This window comes from Lolium perenne, chromosome 2, assembly GCF_019359855.2.
Source record: "Lolium perenne isolate Kyuss_39 chromosome 2, Kyuss_2.0, whole genome shotgun sequence".
Classification (NCBI taxonomy): Eukaryota; Viridiplantae; Streptophyta; class Magnoliopsida; order Poales; family Poaceae; genus Lolium; species Lolium perenne.
The window spans coordinates 241,402,268-241,425,003 of NC_067245.2; the positions used below are offsets into that span (position 1 = coordinate 241,402,268).

Below are 22,736 nucleotides of genomic sequence, written 5' to 3' on the forward strand. Positions count from 1 at the left end.
ACTTATGCCAAAGTTAAGAAAATCATTCGGTGCAGTAGTTGAGCATTGATGTTTCAACTATGTTCCTATTTCATTTCAAAATTCATACCTGAGCCGTGGTTCCAGGGATGCTTCCAATAAGAGCATTATTAACTGAGGGCAACTTCCAGCAGGAGTTCACCGTTTCGTCATTTCACTAAATTCTGGTGATACCAGCTTCTGAGAAAATTGGGACAACCATAAAACTAATTATCAATTAAGATGAAAACGTCATGCCAAAGCTGCCACTAAGATGCAGTGCATGCAATTGTGACATTCTAATAGAGGAAATAAAAGTAGGTAATTTACAATTACATAATGGTGAAATTATCAACCCTGATCAATATGAGAAATGTTTGAACCTATACAAATACAAATAAGAGGTGACAAACCCCAGTTCAGTCGCCATAATTGTCACAGGCACAGCCACTTGACAGTAATACAATATACTGAATAAGGGTGAATCTATGAACTGCAGTACAGCTTGAGCGGGATTTTCAATCCTACTGCCTGTCCAACCACAGATAACCATGCTGACAAGTACTGCAGAGATCGGTCCTTATCTCCCAAACTATCAAGAAGTAACTTCATCCAGTCACTGGTTCCACAGGGATGCAAGGTGAACCATGGCAAACTTAGGTGGGGATGCTCCTGCAGGGGTGCAAAGGCAGTCAATAGTTTTGAGTGAGTCTAAGCTTTCCAACATATAGTGAACCAGAGGGCATACATGTATTTTACATACGGAGTAGCATTTTCAAGAATCGTGTGTTAACCAACCATTCTTACCTCTCGTGTAATAAACGTCCACTTTGATTCACTTAATGTTTTAAGTGACTGAGAAGAAAGGTCCTTTTTTATCTCATCTATAGTTAGTAGCTGCCCACCTAAGGACAAGTGGCAGACATTCGCTATCAAAAAGGAGAATAACGGAAGTAAACATTCAATAATGTTGTGAAACTTGCATACCAGCCTCATGACCTTGAAAATATAGCACCGGAACCTTATAAGAAAAGCTGTAGGCGATATGGAAATCATAAACATGAACATTATCACAAGAGCTCTGGACCTGCAAAGAAATGGAGATCATGACTGGCGCAAATGTGAATTAAGAACTGAAGATTTTTCTTTTTTTTCCTTTTAAAGACTTCTAAAAGTTCATCGCGGAAGAAGGATCATAGTTATCTTTGTTCTTGTCGAAAAAACTGAGAACTGGTATGTACATTGCAGTAGTGAAAACAAGGCGATCCTTTTAAAGTTTGTGCTTTATATAACCCACGAACATACATGCATAAATGAAAGAACTCAATTTGGAAATCCATGACGTCCATCACTACCTAATGCTACTAGACGTCTAGATTTCCGACAGTTAATATGTCCCTTCAACACAAGCCTCTGACTTTCTGAGGTATAATCAGTTCAAACTGCTTCCTCCGCAAGCTATTTGACAGAACTTTTACATCTTTTATAGGATAAAATACGCTAAACACAATGAAACGCCAGGGGTTCAGAGCAAGGTAATGTACCAGTATGCAGGTAGCAGAAACACACAAATAAGAGTGCCCACTACTATACTTACCCAAGTATCATGCTCTACAATCCCCCCATCATTATCAAGGCTGTTGTTCTCCTCAATCTGTCCCAGAAGGAAAAAAAATCAGTAAATTACTGATCTGCAACTTTATAATATACCATCAGAAAGTAGCAACTAAAAAATATTACAATACGACAAGCAAAAAAACATACTATCCACCCACCTTGTACACTCCTTCCAGAGCTAGGAACCCTTCTGTCTGCGAAAAAGATGAAGCCAAATCATAGGTTATCAGAAATTCACAATCTTAACTGTAATGTGACAAAAGGAAAAAACAAAACTGGGGTAATAAACACACAGAGATAGGAGAAGGTCAGGCCCATTGCGCACAACCTCAGATGGCACCCCCATTCTGCAGCAAGGTCTCCACGCCCAGTCGGGAAGCGAGTCGTCGACTTCGATCTGCCCCCACTTGCTGACCAGAGCCTTCGCCGAGGCGCTGAACTCGTCGAGAGACAGAGTCCCGTCCCACACGGAGGAGCCCGCCATTGCAGATTCAAGCACCGTATCGACAGGGCAAACAATTCCTCTGGCTCTAAACGGAGATCTCTGGGTGGAGGCGGCGTACTGATTCCAGCGGTTTTACCCACTCAGTCGAGCAATCGAGATGCCGTTGCCGATCCGGAATCCCACAGGGGGTTGCGGCGTTGTGCTCGGAAACAACCGGCCCCTTCTGGAATTGGGCTACTGGACGTGGGCTGAGGCGCGTTGTGGGACTGGACTCGCGCGCGGATGGTGCGGCGGGGCAGCTGCGACAAGACGAGAGGTGCGGCTGCGTTGGCTCGCCGACGACGTGACTCCGACAGGGGAAAGTGCAGGTCTATGTGTTGAACATATCCAATAGAGCCCCTAACAGATTGGATATTACCGGCATAGGGAGGTGAAGGTTTACAAAACGGCTGCTCAAGTACCTTTGTACTCCATTTTAGTTACATATTACTTGACACTAATATAGATGTATTTAGATATATTTTAATATAAATTTATTTTAGCATTAAATAATATGGATCAGAGGAAGCATATTTATTCGCAAAAAAAATACCTCATACTCCCTATCTTCAGAATTATAAAGCCCGGTTGTTAGGAATTAGTCCGATTTTGTAATATCCCAGGTAATGGGGTTACAAAAAATAGAGGAAACAGATGTGTGCATTGCATTCATGTATAGAAAATCTGGGGAATTTTCGCGCTTTAAAATAAAACAGCCACAGTAACTGAAGTTTCACTTGACCTTGGTGGAATTGAAGTAACTCATCAAGTCAAGCGTTATAAACCTCAATGTGACTTTGAAAAAAAAACCTTGTTTTAGGTAGAGATGATTTGATCTAAGGGGTTAGATCAAATAGAACTAATAATCAACACAACAACACTTTACTCAATGATCAATTGCTTGATCTTATAAAATATTATAATATGGTAATCCTTGTCATAACATATGAACATCCATTTGGTTGGAAATCAAGTAACAATAAATGAAGAAACTATTCTTCACTTATCTTCTCCATGCCTTAAACTAATTCTTGATCCTACCTCAAACCTCATGGTAACCATTTCACTTCATTCTTGGAAACAAGACAAGGAGCTAAACTCTAGCAATATATATCCTTCTCCATTCCATATTATTAAGCATCAAACCTAGAGAGGTGAGAGTTCTATTATAATTATTAGAGGAGCATTTAACAAACCTTGAGTTAAACCTTGGATATACATCCAAGTATTCAAATCATCATCTTTAAGAGGAACACTAGGATATTATTCAAGACAATTTCTAGAGAGAGAACCTAATTATGTTAAACCTAGATATTGATGATCACATCAACCTCTAGGGAGCCTAACCTTAGGTTATCATTGAATTCCTTCCCAAATGAGAGAGACCACTCATACCAATCTTAGCTTTACCTAATTAAGAATTAAGGACAACACTTGAACTAAAGTATTAGGAGATTAACCATTTCATCTTGGAGTGGTGAGACAACCTAATATCACATGGAATAAGACCATATCCATGGATTGATAAGGAAAGGAGGAGATTAATTCAACCAAGATAGCCAAGTGGAGTGTTAGACTAAATACCTATTGAGATATTGTGAGTACACCATAAACCCTAGAATAACCATTCCTTTAAAAGAGAGCCCAAGCTATGGTGTTACACTCAAGTAGTTGAGGCAACACTTAGATTTGAGGGAGAGAACTATCCATATACCCAGATGATTATATCATCATTCATGAGACGAACTCTAAGTAAATATCTCAGGGAATCTCCTGGGATATAAACTTTAGAGGCAATCATAGTAGTTCCATTCAAGAAGGTAAATTAGAAGTACTATACCCTAGTTGATCAAGACAATGCTTGATCATGGAACTAAGAAACCTAATTAATGAGAGATACCTTAGGAAGCCAAACCTTGATCAGTATAAATTGAGTGATGATCATAAACCCTAAGAACTTGAGGTAGAGATATTAAGAACAAGTTGATCATGCCTAATCCATGATCATGCTCTTGATGTATGTGAGGATAAGTTAAACCCTACTAGGATAAGTAGATCTCATTTCCACATGAAATTATAGGGAGATCACTAGTAATCAAACCTAGGCTTATATCCCAACCTTTACTTATGAATCACTTGGTGATCATAAGTAGAATCCTACCATATATATATTTCAAAAATTACAGAACATAAGAAAATCATAGAGTAAAACTCCATACTTAATATGGTGAGAAGTCATCCATACATATGACCAAAGTTAACTATAAAAAGAACTATAACAACTTTAGTTACTATAACAATAGATTAAGGATAAAATAGAAATCTATTTGTATAATATAAAACCAATTCTCAAATCCTTAGTAATTAGAGAAGCACATAAGATATGGGGCAAATAACTATATTACCATGGTTAGGGGAGATTAAACCCTAGCAATGCAATATGGTGTCATCTCATCTCTATAACCAGAATTGCATCCTCATTGATATCTTATGCTTCAATTCATGAACATATATAAGAAAACCTTGTGTTACATTTTATGATTAAAACCATATGTGAAGTGATCAACCATTTATCTTTGTAACCAAGATCAACCATAATGGAAATCATACCTACTTAGATACTTTCAAAGGTAATGATAATATTAACCTTAAAGGGGGATTATGATGGAAATTATAAAAACCCTAATCCATTGGTGCTCACATAAAATCATATGTAATTGACCAACCTCTTAGATATGTAGTCAAGTCCTCATAATAACTTCTAAAACATTTGGACTAAGAAAAATCAACTCTAATTATCCAATATGGTGTTATATTACAAATGAGAAAAGGAATTAAAAGGAATACCTAAATTCATGTCTAAATAAAAATTGCAACAAGGCTCACATATAGTTAAGGTTTAATCAAAAATAATGCAATGATACAATGATCCTTGTAATAGACCTCATGAAAACCAAGTTGTGAAACAGCTGCAAAACAGACAAGAATTCAAATTTGAATTAAAACCAGAATTCAAAACAAGAAATAAAACAGAAAATAAATAAAAGAGATAGAGGAGAGGAGACTTACCTGGACCTTACCAGCCGACGCAGCCCAGCAGCAGCCCAGCAGGAGTCCACCAACGCAGCCCAAACCACCACCCAGGAGCAGCCCACTAAGCAGCCCACTACCCCTTCGTAAAAATAACGATGAGGAGTTCATCCTCATCCTCTCAACGCGCATGGACGACAGCAGCTCGCCGTGCTCCTCTTCTCCTCTCTCGCTGGCGGCCTCTCCTTCCTCGACGACGTGACGAGGCACCCTCCGACGCCGTATAAAAGCCCCGGGACGAGCCCTAGCCTCGGTTTTCTTCCTCCTCCGCTTAATTCCCCCCAAACTGAAACCCTAACTGAGCCGGTCGGTGACCATCGCCGTCGACTGGGACGTCCCCGTGCCAAGCCGCAGCATCGCCGTCCTCTACTTGCTCAACCCAAGAGAGGAATCGAGCTGGGGAGGTCCCACCTGCGCCGAGCTCGTCTTCTCCGATGCCGGCCACCATCGTCGCCGTTGAATTGGACCACCCTAAGCCTCGCCGACGAGCTCTACATGCTCCTGGTGAGCTCCTCAACCTCCTGGTGTGCTCGTCCTGCTCGATTAGGCGCCGTAGCTCCACCGCGTCGGCCAACCCGTGAGCACTACCGCCATTCCTCGCCGCCGGGCACGCTCCGGCGACCATACCGGAGCGGCGCCACCACCACTAGGACCGCCTTGTCGTCCTCTTTCCAACGCACCCACTCACAACCCCGCGGGAACCCTACAACTCCGGCGACCATTACCATCTGACCGTCGGCCACCGTGAGATGTGCCACGTAGTCGCCACCGTGGCAGCTGACGTGGTCTAGCCCCACCAGTCAGTGACTGCGTGGGTAAACTAGCTGAGTAGGTTTAATTTTTTCTCATTTTAATTTAAATCCAACAATTACTTCAACTTCATTTAATTATAGAAAATTCATAAAAACTCAGAAAAATAAATATAAGATATCAAAATTCTTAGAAAAGAAAACTCTATCCAATAAAAATATAAAATGAAATTTTTATTTTTAATAAAAAATCACTTATTTAATACTTGTTATTTAAGCCTTTAATTTTAAATTCTAAATACCATTAAAAAATTCAGAAATTAAGAAACCATTTATAAATTAAATAAAACCAGTAAGCAAATAAAGAAAACATGAAAACTAATTTTCTTTATTTGCAATCCTATTAAATCATTATTAGGGAAATTTAAACCCTAATTAGTAAATTATTTAAAAATAATAAAAAGCCAAAGTGAATATTAATTTTATTTCAAAGTTATTAATAACTTCAACTTTAACATGAAGTTATTAATCATAGAATTAAATTGTTAATAGCAAACCCTAAATTCCACATGGAATGATATTATAACCCTATCATTTCATGTGACTCCTAAAACCCTAAATTAATTAGGAACCCTAGTTCCATTATTACATGTGAACCCTAATTTGCTTCTAACCTAAACCCAAGGTTAGAACAGGTGATCATGGTACTTTATTTCAAATCATAGAGCCATCATTAGCAACTAAAAGACATACCTATGTCCACATAAAATGTAGAACCCTACCACTAGCAATTTAGTATTCCATGTATGCATACCACTAAACCTAGTTGATCAAGTAGGATCAACCAAGTTTAAACCCTAGCTTCTACTGTCAAAACCATCATCCTTATTCATCCATGCTTAGCATCACATCATTGTGATGAACCCCAATAGCATCTAGGCCCAATATTTATCATTACATAACCATAGTCCACTGAACCCTACAAATACTTCATAATTATGAACCATCCTATTTAGGAGTCAATCATTCCTTACTTAGTGGATCCAGTAGCAAAACCTAGACAACCTCAACCCTAACTGATATACTTCTTAATACTTAAGAAGTATGTTCTTCAAAAGTTATTCTTTTGAAGTAAATAAAGAATCATCATCAACCCTGCTTATAAGAACCTAAAAACCCTAGCTAGCAATCACCAGCCAGATGAATCAACCTTAATAGCAACCATGTATTAATACTTGCTTAGGATGCCTAGGCTTAACTCAGCCTTACCAGCCCTAGGTATTGATGAATCCAACATTGTTGTGATCCATCTACTACTTACTCCAGACAACAATAGAACCATAGAAAACCATAGAACCTCACCAACCTAATTATCATACTTGTTCTTTATCAAAGAACATGTTCTTCAAAAGTTATTCTTTTGAAGTATATGATAATCAATCATTAACCATGCCATATAGTAATAAAACTAACCACTGTTCTTTACTTGTTAACATTATGCCAATTATCATTCTCTGTGTGCTCAATTAATTACTATGCTTTATTATCTACCTGTTTATAATACCAAGTAATCACACCTGAATAAGAACCTTGTGTATGAATCACTCTAAAAGTACAACACACCCTAAACCAATCCTTACCACTCACTAATCCTAAATCATCGGGGTTAGGACACGCTTAGAGCGATTGCATCTCATACTTATGCATTATTGCATCCTTGCCAATCTTTTAAACATCGTCCTTACCGGACGATGATGCTATTTCAGAATTTGGAGTTATTGCGTATCGAAGACCTTGCCTGCATAATCTTGCAGTCAAGAAAGGCAAGTTCATCACTTGCTCATGTCATTTGAGTATTTCTATCAAATTACTTGCAAAGTATTATGGTTATCACTATTGCATAAAAATCAAAACCACTACTTTCATAACTATGAATATGACTATGTGGTGGGCAATGGAACCATGGATTGTGTTGATATGGTGGAGGTTCCATTGCAAGGGTTTATATCCATCTAGGATTAAACAACAAATGTCGCCAGTGATTCTTGTGCCGTAATACCCGTGTTAACCATAAGATTTGGAATGGGACGGACTAGTCAATTGTATTTCCACCTCTCGTACATCAACGGATGCGCTTACCGTAGCAGTTGTGTCTGGCGGAACAACCGGAGGGTGGGGATCCCACTCTAATTCCCCACGGTAATGCAATGCTTACCGTAGCAGTTGTGTCTTGCGGAACAACCGGAGGGTGGGGATCCCACTCTAATTCCCCACGGTAATGCGGTCTGTGATGGGTTGCAGCTGCCGGCGAAGGAGTTTATGGTAGAGCCCAGAACTGTTGTCATGGTCGGGGTCCACCCTGAAATTACGGGAATAATTGGACCGGCGAGGACCCAGGGTCGGGGTTTGCAACAAAGGGTGGGTGTGCGAGGTAGAGGAGGAATATGATTGGCTATGACCTTACTCCTGGCCTCACACCAAAGGAAGTGTGGACGAGCCTGCAGCTCGGTTGGCAACAAGGTTAAGATCTCTTATGGGTAAAGCAACACCCCTCTGCAGAGTGTAATGAATCGTGACCTGTCACTCCCTGTTCCGGGATTTGGAACCGCGAACGCTGTCGGAAAGGAGCTCCATGAAGTTCTAGTAAACCGGTGAAGGCTGACGGACATAGTTCTTCTGAATAAAAGCAACCTTTTGAAGAAATGGTTATGAAAATCTGCATTGGTATTAGACTTTCTGGTCTAATGCTGTAGCTAGTGCATTAAACACCTCTTTCCTATAATGAACTTGTTGAGTACGCTCGTACTCATCCCACTCTTAAATCCCCTGCTTAGATATGGAGGCCACAAAGGAGGATCTACAGTACAACTCGAAGACCGAGGAGTCAACAACTACTTCAAGAGACAGGACCCTGTCAGATGAGTCAGATACCACATCCAACAAGGGAGAAAACCTAGTTTAGCCATAGAAGGGAACTAGCTTCCTAAACCTAGCTCCTATTTAGCTAGAATCTAGTCTTAGCCTCTATAGCTAGTTAAATACTCTACAAATAGAGTTCGTGTTAGGATTAGACTACGAGTCGTTCTTCTGGAGTTTATTTGCAGAGTTACCTCATTGTAAAGTAGGAGGCTGTGCTGATATTATGTAACAGAGTCAATGTTGTAATTCTATAGACATGCCTTGGACCCGCATATGTTTCTGTTGTACCACTCTGAGCGATATAATACCCGTGGAACTGTGTTTCATTGGTATTATATCAGACTTGCATACTACACCATGCAGTGGTATGCCGGGTCACCACAGTTGGTATCAGAGCAAATGCTTTGACCTAGGATTAAAACCCTTTAAAGGAGACCTATAGGATTGGTAGTGTCTATAGGAAGTTGTCCTAGGTAAACCAAATACTTCTTATGACTTGAGATGGATATTCACTTGAGAATAATCCTGACACACTTGAGTCAACATTTCTTACCTAACTTACCAAGATAAAGTAAAGTTAGTCAGCTAATCCCAAACATGTAGTACACAATTAAGTCCTTAAAACAATAGATGAGTAGATCACAGTTGGTATACAACACATGATAGTCCAAAGAGAGGATACAACCATAAGGAAGCTATCCTATTGGAAGATGTGTACCAACATATGTTATGATTAAGTAAGAGTTATTCAGACATGTAATAGGAGTAAATCAAGTGATGAAGATAATTAAGAAATCCTAATAGAAGATGTAGACCAAGTTAAGTAATGAGTAATTAAAATTATCTAGACATGTGAAACAATTGATAGTAAGTGATAACTCTGAGTTATATGAGGTAGTATAGACCATGATGAGTCAATCATGGGAGGTAAGGAAGAGAGATAGGAATAAAATATGTCTACATACATGGTAGGGATAGTAATCATATAAGATTCATCTGAGAATCATTATGTGATGAACTAGAGCATCATAAAAATTTAGGAGAAGTACAGTAAGAAGCCAGTTGTTCAACAATAGAGTAAGATTTGTGTTCCAAAACCATGGGAACTGGGTCAAGTACATCAGAACCCTAGTTTTATGGTAAGAACATGTGGAAGTATATGAGCTATATTTCCATAGTTGTGTGTTTAGAGTAGCAACGTTAGCACCTAGACATATCATGTGAGATAGTCCTCAATAAAATGAAAGTTAAGTAGTACTTCCAAACAAAACTAGGTTAACCTTAGCTATCCTAGACCACTTTGTTTCAAGATTATCTCATTGTAAATGTGCAATTAAGGTAAAAGTTGAGACAAATAGTAGAATCCCATCTACTCGTGCTAAGTATCATGATATAAACCTATCTTATGTGGTGTTATATACTACACATCTCAGCCTGATGTTTAGAGATGTCTTACTCAACTATAATATTCAGGCTTATGATGGTGTGTATTATATGCACAAAGATGAATCTTCTTGGATTTTATCGGATTTTCATTGTTTGACTAGATCCATACATGAAGTTTGACTTTGATATGCAAATGCATGTTGCAATATCAAGTCTTTACTTGATGCTATAGATCTAGAGGATAATGGTATTCGTGTGAGGAAGTGACGAATTCTCGAGATTCTGAAGACAAGATGAAGGTTCACCAGATAAAGGAAACAAAGTTGTGGGAAGCAACCACAATATTCAGAAGGAAGTACTAATCAAAACTCATGCTTTACCTCAAGAGAGGAGTACTTTAGTACATAAGAAGCATGAAGGTGAGAAATCTGGTGATTATGGTGAAGCTCAAGCAGATCCATAGTCAACATCAAAGAGGGAATGCATGGGATATCACTTAAGATACTATATTCATAGTGTCAGCTAGTGGTTTTTCTGCAAAATAAACCCTGAATGAAGGAAGATGATATATGAAATCATAGCAGATATAAGAAGACCATAGTTGATATCAGAAGACCATAGTTGATATAGGATCAATACTGCGAGATAAAGTAGAAGATGTTGATGTCTACGCCCCCCTCCTTTTCCTGTAGACAGTGTTGGGCCTCCAAGAGCAGAGGTTTGTAGAACAGCAGCAAGTTTTCCCTTAAGTGGATCACCCAAGGTTTATCGAACTCAGGGAGGAAGAGGTCAAAGATATCCCTCTCATGCAACCCTGCAACCACAAAGCAAGAAGTCTCTTGTGTCCCCAACACACCTAATAGGTGCACTAGTTCGGCGAAGAGATAGTGAAATACAGGTGGTGTAAATAAGCAGTAGCAACGCAGCAGTAGTAACACAAAAAACAAAGAAACAAGCAGCGATAGCAGTATTTAGGAACAAGGCCTAGGGATCAGACTTTCACTAGTGGACACTCTCAACATTGATCACATAACAGAATAGATAAATGCATACTCTACACTCTTGTTGGATGATGAACACCATTGCGTAGGATTACACGAACCCTCAATGCCGGAGTTAACAAGCTCCACAATTCAATGTTCATATTTAAATAACCTTAGAGTGCATGAAAGATCAACACGACTAAACCAAGTACTAACATAGCATGCACACTGTCACCTTCACACTATGTAGGAGGAATAGATCACATCAATACCATCATAGCAATAGTTAACTTCATAATCTACAAGAGATCACAATCATAGCCTACGCCAAGTACTAACACGGATGCACACACTGTCACCATTACACCGTGCAGGAGGAATAAACTACTTTAATAACATCACTAGAGTAGCACATAGATAAATTGTGATACAAAACACATTGCAATCATAAAGAGATATAAATAAGCACTTCACTATGCCATTCATAACAGTGAATAAGTATTCTGTGAAATATAGCCTAAGAGACCCACACGGTGCACACACTGTCACCTTTACACACGTGGGACAAGGAGTCTCCGGAGATCACATAAGTAAAATTCACTTGACTAGCATAACGACATCTAGATTACAAGCATCATCATATGAATCTCAATCATGTAAGGCAGCTCATGAGATTATTGTATTGAAGTACATAGGAGAGAGATGAACCACATAGCTACCGGTACAGCCCCGAGCCTCGATGGAGAACTACTCCCTCCTCATGGGAGATAGCAGCGGTGATGGAGATGGCGGTGGTGTCGATGGAGGAGCCTTCCGGGGGCACTTCCCCGTCCCGGCGGCGTGCCGGAATAGAGACTCCTGTCCCCCAGATCTTGGCTTCGCGATGGTGGCGGCTCTGGAAGATTTCTCGTACCGTGGCTTTTCGTATCGAGGTTTTAGGTCGAGGGGCTTTATATAGGCGAAGAGGCGGCTTCAGAAGGTAGAAGGGGCGACGACACCATAAGGCGGCGCGGCCAGGGCCTGGGCCGTGCCGGCCTATCATCTGGGGCCCCTGTGGCCCCCCTCTGGCGACTCTCGGGTGTTCTGGATGCTTCCGGGGATTCTAAGATGCTGGGCGTTGATTTCGTCCGATTCCGAGAATATTTCCTTACTAGGATTTCTGAAACCAAAAACAGCGGAAAACAGCAACTGGCCCTTCGGCATCTCGTCAATAGGTTAGTTCCAGAAAACGCATAAATATGACATAAAATGTGCATATAACATGTAGATATCATCAATAATGTGGCATGGAACATAAGAAATTATCGATACGTCGGAGACGTATCAGCATCCCCAAGCTTAGTTTCTGCTCGTCCCGAGCAGGTAAACGATAACAAAGATAATTTCTGGAGTGACATGCCATCATAACCTTGATCATACTATTTGTAAGCATATGTAGTGAATGCAGCGATCAAAACAATGTAAATGACATGAGTAAACAAATGAATCATAAAGCAAAGACTTTTCATGAATAGTACTTCAAGACAAGCATCAATAAGTCTTGCATAAGAGTTAACTCATAAAGCAATAATTCATAGTAAAGGCATTGAAGCAACACAAAGGAAGATTAAGTTTCCGCGGTTGCTTTCAACTTGTAACATGTATATCTCATAGATATTGTCAACATAGAGTAATATAACAAGTGCAATATGCAAGTATGTAGGAATCAATGCACAGTTCACACAAGTGTTTGCTTCTTGAGGTGGAGAGAAATAGGTGAACTGACTCAACATGAAAGTAAAAGAATGGCCCTTCAAAGAGGAAAGCATCGATTGCTATATTTGTGCTAGAGCTTTGATTTTGAAAACAAGAAACAATTTTGTCAACGGTAGTAATAAAGCATATGTATCATGTAAATTATATCTTACAAGTTGCAAGCCTCATGCATAGTATACTAATAGTGCCCGCACCTTGTCCTAATTAGCTTGGACTACCGGGATCATCGCAATGCACATGTTTTAACCAAGTGTCACAAAGGGGTACCTCTATGCCGCCTGTACAAAGGTCTAAGGAGAAAGCTCGCATTGGATTTCACGCTATTGATTATTCTCAACTTAGACATCCATACCGGGACAACATAGACAACAGATAATGGACTCCTCTTTTATGCATAAGCATGTAACAACAATTAATTTTCTCATATGAGATTGAGGATATTGTCCAAAACTGAAACTTCCACCATGGATCATGGCTTTAGTTAGCGGCCCAATGTTCTTCTCTAACAATATGCATGCTCTAACCATAAGGTGGTAGATCGCTCTTACTTCAGACAAGACGAACATGCATAGCATCTCACATGATATTCAACAAAGAATAGTTGATGGCGTCCCCAGTGAACATGGTTATCGCACAACAAGCAACTTAATAAGAGATAAAGTGCATAAGTACATATTCAATACCACAATAGTTTTTAAGCTATTTGTCCCATGAGCTATATATTGTAAAGGTGGAGAATGGAAATTTAAAGGTAGCACTCAAGCAATTTACTTTGGAATGGCGGAGAAATACCATGCAGTAGGTAGGTATGGTGGACACAAATGGCATAGTGGTTGGCTCAAGTATTTTGGATGCATGAGAAGTATTCCCTCTCGATACAAGGTTTAGGCTAGCAAGGTTATTTGAAACAAACACAAGGATGAACCGGTGCAGCAAAACTCACATAAAAGACATATTGTAAACATTATAAGACTCTACACCGTCTTCCTTGTTGTTCAAAACTCAATACTAGAAATTATCTAGACTTTAGAGAGACCAAATATGCAAACCAAATTTTAGCATGCTCTATGTATTTCTTCATTATATGATGCAAGAGCTTAAACATGAGCACAACAATTGCCAAGTATCACATTATCCAAGACATTATAGCAATTACTACATGTATCATTTTCCAATTCCAACCATATAACAATTTAACGAAGAAGAACTTCGCCATGAATACTATGAGTAGAGCCAAAGGACATACTTGTCCATATGCTACAGCGGAGCGTGTCTCTCTCCCATACAATGAATGCTAGGATCCATTTTATTCAAACAAAACAAAAACAAAAACAAACAGACGCTCCAAGTAAAGTACATAAGATGTGATGGAATAAAAATATAGTTTCAGGGGAGGAACCTGATAATGTTGTCGATGAAGAAGGGGATGCCTTGGGCATCCCCAAGCTTAGACGCTTGAGTCTTCTTGATATATGCAGGGGTGAACCACCGGGGCATCCCCAAGCTTAGAGCTTTCACTCTCCTTGATCATATTGCATCATACTCCTCTCTTGATCCTTGAAAACTTCCTCCACACCAAACTCGAAACAAACTCATTAGAGGGTTAGTGCATAATCAAAAACTCACATGTTCAGAGGTGACACAATCATTCTTAACACTTCTGGACATTGCTTAAAGCTACTGGAAGTCAATGGAACAAAGAAATCCATCCCACATAGCAAAAGAGGCAATGCGAAATAAAAGGCAGAATCTGTCAAAACAGAACAGTCCGTAAAGACGAATTTTATTGAGGCACCAGACTTGCTCAAATTGAATGAAAGTTGCGTACATATCTGAGGATCACTCACGTAAATTGGCATAATTTTCTGAGTTACCTACAGAGAATTTTGCCCAGATTCGTGACAGCAAAGAAATCTGTTTCTGCGCAGTAATCCAAATCTAGTATGAACCTTGCTATCAAAGACTTTACTTGGCACAACAAAACACAAAACTAAGATAAGGAGAGGTTGCTACAGTAGTAAACAACTTCCAAGACACAAATATAAAATAAAGTACTGTAGCAAAATAAACACATGGGTTATCTCCCAAGAAGTTCTTTCTTTATAGCCATTAAGATGGGCTCAGCAGTTTTAATGATGCACTCGCAGGAAATAGTATTTGAAGCAAAAGAGAGCATCAAGAGGCAAATTCAAAACATATTTAAGTCTAACATGCTTCCTATGAAAAGGAATCTTGTAAATAAACAAGTTCAAGAAGCATAATGCAACAAGCATAGAAAGATAAAACAAGTGTAGCTTGAAAAATTTCAGCACATAGAGAGGTGTTTTAGTAACATGAAAATTTTTACAACCATATTTTCCTCTCTCATAATAACTTTCAGTAGTGTCATGAGAAAACTCAACAATATAACTATCACATAAAGCATTCTTATCATGAGTCTCATGCATAAAATTATTACTCTCCACATAAGCATAATCAATTTTATTAGTTGTAGTGGGAGCAAATTCAACAAAGTAGCTATCATCAAATATAGGAGGCATATTGTAATCATAATCAAATTTATCCTCCATAATAGGTGGCACCAAAAGGCTACTATCATTATAATCATCATAAATAGGAGGCAAAGTATCATCAAAGAAAATTTTCTCCTCCATTCTTGGGGGACTAAAAAGATCATGCTCATCAAAGCCAGCTTCCCCAAGCTTAGAATTTTCCATAGCATTAGCAACAATAGTGTTCAAAGCATTCATATTAATAACATTCCCATTAGCATGCATATAAAGTTCCATGGGTTTTTTAATTCTCTCTTCAAACACATCATGTCCTAATTCAAGATAAAGTTCATAAAGATCTCTCATATTTTTGTTGTTTTCCATTATGCCTAACTAGTGTAAACAAGAAACAAAAAGATGCAATTGCGGGATCTAAAGGAAATAGCTTCGAGTACTTACAACGGCGCCGGAAAATAGCTTAGTAGCCGAGATCCGGAGTGTGAGTACCTTTTACCTTTCCTCCCCGGCAACGGCGCCAGAAAATAGCTTGATGTCTACGCCCCCCTCCTTTTCCTGTAGACAGTGTTGGGCCTCCAAGAGCAGAGGTTTGTAGAACAGCAGCAAGTTTTCCCTTAAGTGGATCACCCAAGGTTTATCGAACTCAAGGAGGAAGAGGTCAAAGATATCCCTCTCATGCAACCCTGCAACCACAAAGCAAGAAGTCTCTTGTGTCCCCAACACACCTAATAGGTGCACTAGTTCGGCGAAGAGATAGTGAAATACAGGTGGTGTAAATAAGCAGTAGCAACGCAGCAGTAGTAACACAGTAAAACAGTAAACAAGCAGCGATAGCAGTATTTAGGAACAAGGCCTAGGGATCAGACTTTCACTAGTGGACACTCTCAACATTGATCACATAACAGAATAGATAAATGCATACTCTACACTCTTGTTGGATGATGAACACCATTGCGTAGGATTACACGAACCCTCAATGCCGGAGTTAACAAGCTCCACAATTCAATGTTCATATTTAAATAACCTTAGAGTGCATGAAAGATCAACACGACTAAACCAAGTACTAACATAGCATGCACACTGTCACATTCACACTATGTAGGAGGAATAGATCACATCAATACCATCATAGCAATAGTTAACTTCATAATCTACAAGAGATCACAATCATAGCCTACGCCAAGTACTAACACGGATGCACACACTGTCACCATTACACCGTGCAGGAGGAATAAACTACTTTAATAACATCACTAGAGTAGCACATAGATAAATTGTGATACAAAACACATTGCAATCATAAAGAGATATAAATAAGCACTTCACTATGCCATTCATAACAGTGAATAAGTATTTTGTGAAATATAGCCTAAGAGACCCACACGGTGCACACACTGTCACCTTTACACACGTGGGACAAGGAGTCTCCGGAGATCACATAAGTAAAATTCACTTGACTAGCATAACGACATCTAGATTACAAGCATCATCATATGAATCTCAATCATGTAAGGCAGCTCATGAGATTATTGTATTGAAGTACATAGGAGAGAGATGAACCACATAGCTACCGGTACAGCCCCGAGCCTCGATGGAGAACTACTCCCTCCTCATGGGAGATAGCAGCGGTGATGGAGATGGCGGTGGTGTCGATGGAGGAGCCTTCCGGGGGCACTTCCCCGTCCCGACGGCGTGCCGGAACAGAGACTCCTGTCCCCCAGATCTTGGCTTCGCGATGGCGGCGGCTCTGGAAGATTTCTCGTACCGTGGCTTTTCGTATCGAGGTTTTAGGTCGAGGGGCTTTATATAGGCGAAGAGGCGGCGTCAGAAGGTCAAAGGGGCGACGCCACCATAAGGCGGCGCGGCCAGGGCCTGGGCCGCGCCGGCCTATCATCTGGGGCCCCTGTGGCCCCCCTCTGGCGACTCTCGGGTGTTCTGGATGCTTCCGGTGATTCTAAGATGCTGGGCGTTGATTTCGTCCGATTCCGAGAATATTTCCTTACTAGGATTTCTGAAACCAAAAACAGCAGAAAACAAAGAATCTGCCCTTCGGCATCTCGTCAATAGGTTAGTTCCAGAAAACGCATAAATATGACATAAAATGTGCATATAACATGTAGATATCATCAATAATGTGGCATGGAACATAAGAAATTATCGATACGTCGGAGACGTATCAGATGTCTCGTCCAGTTAATTAGAACCTATAATAGAATACATTTTTAGATAACAAATAGCCACAATTGATATCAACTAGTCCATAACTGGATTCTTCATACCAAGAAATTGTGAACAAATAAAATTTTGTTAGCCAAATAATTATGATCTATAATCATTTAGTCGAAGTATTCACATTGGATATCCACAATTGAGTGGATGCACCACAGATATTCTTCGCAAGACCTTAGAAGAAGTACAAACCATAAGCTAGAACTTAGACCAATATTCTAATCATAAGTTCAATAGTGGGAAACAAAGGATTTGAAGACCATAAGAAAACTCTAAGGGGTAGAGTAAAGATTGAGTTGGAGGTACAAAAACTCAATATTTTGAGCAAGATAGATGATGAAGGTCTGAACTGAGAGGAAGATCGATCTTATTTTCATAAGATTATTGAACACTACTTTCAGAAAGATGTCAGACCAGAAGCCGAGGTTCATACCTCGAGGAAGTAAGAAGTGAACTTTAATTTGAGAAAGTGAGTAGTATTTACTCAGAAGTACGAAAGCTCAAGTAAGTCAAGCATAAAGAAGTTGGATGAAGAAAATACCATAGACCAAATACAACTCAAGGAGGCCAAAGACTGAAGTAGATTGACCATACCAAAACTAAAGTCTAGTTGAATGATTCCTTTCATGGAACCTAAATAACCCAAAATAGTATAGGTATCAACTATAAACCATGATTGGATGGACTAAATGAGTCTAATCTATTCTTAGGAAAATAAACCATCACAACCATTCCATGTTAAGTACCTTACTTAGTACCATTATTGCAGTTTTGGTAGTAAGGGAAAACAAAGACCTATTTATCAATTAGGAGTTTATTATCAAACTAGTCCTCAGTTAAGACTATCAAGACAAGAAGAAGTCTCAATCATTGAATCTTCAATGAGAAAGGAAATAAGCCTATAGTGTTGGAAGAAATCAAGGAATCAAAGTAAGAACCATGGTTCAGAGACAAACTCTAATGGATTCCAGGAAGAATCTGGACAAGGGATATATTCAATTATATCTAGTGAGATCCATACGGAGTTCGAGAAAAGTCGTAGTCTGCACAAGTCAGATCCACACTTCGGAAACGTGAGAGAGTTCAAACTTCGAGGACGAAGTTTAGTTTAAGGGGTAGAGACTGTAATATCCCAGGTAATGGGGTTACAAAAAATAGAGGAAACAGATGTGTGCATTGCATTCATGCATAGAAAATCTGGGGAATTTTCGCGCTTTAAAATAAAACAGTCACAGTAACTGAAGTTTCACTTGACCTTGGTGGAATTGAAGTAACTCATCAAGTCAAGCGCTATAAACCTCAATGTGACTTTGAAAAAAAAAACCTTGTTTTGGGTAGAGATGATTTGATCTAAGGGGTTAGATCAAATAGAACTAATAATCAACACAACAACACTTTACTCAATGATCAATTGCTTGATCTTATAAAATATTATAATATGGTAATCCTTGTCATAACATATGAACATCCATTTAGTTGGAAATCAAGTAACAATAAATGAAGAAACTATTCTTCACTTATCTTCTCCATGCCTTAAACTAATTCTTGATCCTACCTTAAACCTCATGGTAACCATTTCACTTCATTCTTGGAAACAAGACAAGGAGCTAAACTCTAGCAATATATATCCTTCTCCATTCCATATTATTAAGCATCAAACCTAGAGAGGTGAGAGTTCTATTATAATTATTAGAGGAGCATTTAACAAACCTTGAGTTAAACCTTGGATATACATCCAAGTATTCAAATCATCATCTTTAAGAGGAACACTAGGATATTATTCAAGACAATTTCTAGAGAGAGAACCTAATTATGTTAAACCTAGATATTGATGATCACATCAACCTCTAGGGAGCCTAACCTTAGGTTATCATTGAATTCCTTCCCAAATGAGAGAGACCACTCATACCAATCTTAGCTTTACCTAATTAAGAATTAAGGACAACACTTGAACTAAAGTATTAGGAGATTAACCATTTCATCTTGGAGTGGTGAGACAACCTAATATCACATGGAATAAGACCATATCCATGGATTGATAAGGAAAGGAGGAGATTAATTCAACCAAGATAGCCAAGTGGAGTGTTAGACTAAATACCTATTGAGATATTGTGAGTACACCATAAACCCTAGAATAACCATTCCTTTAAAAGAGAGCCCAAGCTATGGTGTTACACTCAAGTAGTTGAGGCAACACTTAGATTTGAGGGAGAGAACTATCCATATACCCAGATGATTATATCATCATTCATGAGAAGAACTCTAAGTAAATATCTCAGGGAATCTCCTGGGATATAAACTTTAGAGGCAATCATAGTAGTTCCATTCAAGAAGGTAAATTAGAAGTACTATACCCTAGTTGATCAAGACAATGCTTGATCATGGAACTAAGAAACCTAATTAATGAGAGATACCTTAGGAAGCCAAACCTTGATCAGTATAAATTGAGTGATGATCATAAACCCTAAGAACTTGAGGTAGAGATATTAAGAACAAGTTGATCATGCCTAATCCATGATCATGCTCTTGATGTATGTGAGGATAAGTTAAACCCTACTAGGATAAGTAGATCTCATTTCCACATGAAATTATAGGGAGATCACTAGTAATCAAACCTAGGCTTATATCCCAACCTTTACTTATGAATCACTTGGTGATCATAAGTAGAATCCTACCATATATATATTTCAAAAATTACAGAACACAAGAAAATCATAGAGTAAAACTCCATACTTAATATGGTGAGAAGCCATCCATACATATGACCAAAGTTAACTATAAAAAGAACTATAACAACTTTAGTTACTATAACAATAGATTAAGGATAAAATAGAAATCTATTTGTATAATATAAAACCAATTCTCAAATCCTTAGTAATTAGAGAAGCACATAAGATATGGGGCAAATAACTATATTACCATGGTTAGGGGAGATTAAACCCTAGCAATGCAATATGGTGTCATCTCATCTCTATAACCAGAATTGCATCCTCATTGATATCTTATGCTTCAATTCATGAACATATATAAGAAAACCTTGTGTTACATTTTATGATTAAAACCATATGTGAAGTGATCAACCATTTATCTTTGTAACCAAGATCAACCATAATGGAAATCATACCTACTTAGATACTTTCAAAGGTAATGATAATATTAACCTTAAAGGGGGGTTATGATGGAAATTATAAAAACCCTAATCCATTGGTGCTCACATAAAATCATATGTAATTGACCAACCTCTTAGATATGTAGTCAAGTCCTCATAATAACTTCTAAAACATTTTGACTAAGAAAAATCAACTCTAATTATCCAATATGGTGTTATATTACAAATGAGAAAAGGAATTAAAAGGATTACCTAAATTCATGTCTAAATAAAAATTGCAACAAGGCTCACATATAGTTAAGGTTTAATCAAAAATAATGCAATGATACAATGATCCTTGTAATAGACCTCATGAAAACCAAGTTGTGAAACAGCTGCAAAACAGACAAGAATTCAAATTTGAATTAAAACCAGAATTCAAAACAAGAAATAAAACAGAAAATAAATAAAAGAGATAGAGGAGAGGAGACTTACCTGGACCTTACTGATACGTTTCCGACGTATCGATAATTTCTTATGTTCCATGCCACATTATTGATGATATCTACATGTTTTATGCATACTTTATGTCATATTTATGCGTTTTCCGGAACTAACCTATTGACGAGATGCCGACGGGCCAGTTGCTGTTTTCTGCTGTTTTTGGTTTCAGAAATCCTAGTAAGGAAATATTCTCAGAATCGGACGAAATCAACGCCCAGCATCCTATTTTTCCACGAAGCTTCCAGAACACCCGAGAGTCGCCAGAGGGGAGCCCTGGTGGGCCCAGGAGGTAGGCCGGCGCGGCCCAGGCCCTGGCCGCGACGCCTTACCCTCTCGCCGCCTCTTCGACCCTCCGACTCCGCCTCTTCGCCTATATAAAGGTCCTCGACCTAAAACCTCGAGACGGAAAAGCCACGGTACGAGAAACCTTCCAGAGCCGCCGCCATCGCGAAGCCAAGATCTGGGGGACAGGAGTCTCTGTTCCGGCACGCCGCCGGGACAGGGAAGTGCCCCCGGAAGGCTCCTCCATCGACACCACCGCCATCTTCATCACCGCTGCTGTCTCCCATGAGGAGGGAGTAGTTCTCCATCGAGGCTAAGGGCTGTACCTGTAGCTATGTGGTTAATCTCTCTCCTATGTACTTCAATACAATAATCTCATGAGCTGCCTTACATGATTGAGATTCATATGATGATGCTTGTAATCTAGATGTCATTATGCTAGTCAAGTGGATTTTACTTATGTGATCTCCGGAGACTCCTTGTCCCACGTGTGTAAAGGTGACAGTGTGTGCACCGTGTGGGTCTCTTTGGCTATATTTCATAGAATACTTATTCACTGTTATGAATGGCATAGTGAAGTGCTTATTTATACCCCTTTATGATTGCAATGTGTTTTGTATCACAATATATCTGTGTGCTACTCTAGTGATGTTATTAAAGTAGTTTATTCCTCCTACACGGTGTAATGGTGACAGTGTGTGCATCGTGTAGTACTTGGCGTAGGCTATGATTGTGATCTCTTGTAGATTATGAAGTTAACTATTGCTATGATAGTATTGATGTGATCTATGCCTCCTTTCGTAGTGTGAAGGTGACAGTGTGCATGCTATGTTAGTACTTGGTTTGGTTATGTTGATCTGTCATGCACTCTAAGGTTATTTAAATATGAACATCGAATATTGTGGAGCTTGTTAACTCCGGCATTGAGGGTTCGTGTAATCCTACACAGTTAGTGGTGTTCATCATCCAACAAGAGAGTGTAGAGTCTAGCATCTATTTATTTATTCTGTTATGTGATCAATGTTGAGAGTGTCCACTAGTGAAAGTATGATCCCTAGGCCTTGTTTCCAATACTGCTATCGCTGCTTGTTTACTGTTTTACTGCGTTTCTACTGCCCGCAATATTACCACCATCGACTACAC

At 39.1% G+C, this 22,736-nt stretch overlaps 1 protein-coding gene across 2 annotated transcripts in view; it reads right to left on the reverse strand.

Annotated features, from left to right (window-relative positions):
* Positions 1-235: 235 nt before the first annotated feature.
* The window catches only part of LOC127335404 (ubiquitin-like-conjugating enzyme ATG10), a 51,547-nt gene continuing 29,046 nt past the window's right edge, over positions 236-22,736 (reverse strand). Inside the window, exons 1-6 of one of the 2 annotated variants that reach the window (XM_051362065.2) lie at positions 1,943-2,427; positions 1,773-1,808; positions 1,595-1,651; positions 985-1,084; positions 805-902; positions 236-669 (exon numbers count right to left, since the gene is read on the reverse strand). In XM_051362065.2, the coding sequence (XP_051218025.1) occupies positions 484-669; positions 805-902; positions 985-1,084; positions 1,595-1,651; positions 1,773-1,808; positions 1,943-2,098 (633 nt within the window). In that variant the 5' untranslated portion in view covers positions 2,099-2,427 and the 3' untranslated portion in view covers positions 236-483. Of the gene's footprint in view, positions 670-804; positions 903-984; positions 1,085-1,594; positions 1,652-1,772; positions 1,809-1,942; positions 2,428-22,736 lie in introns of those variants that run through there. The other variant, XM_051362064.2, reaches the window with a different exon arrangement.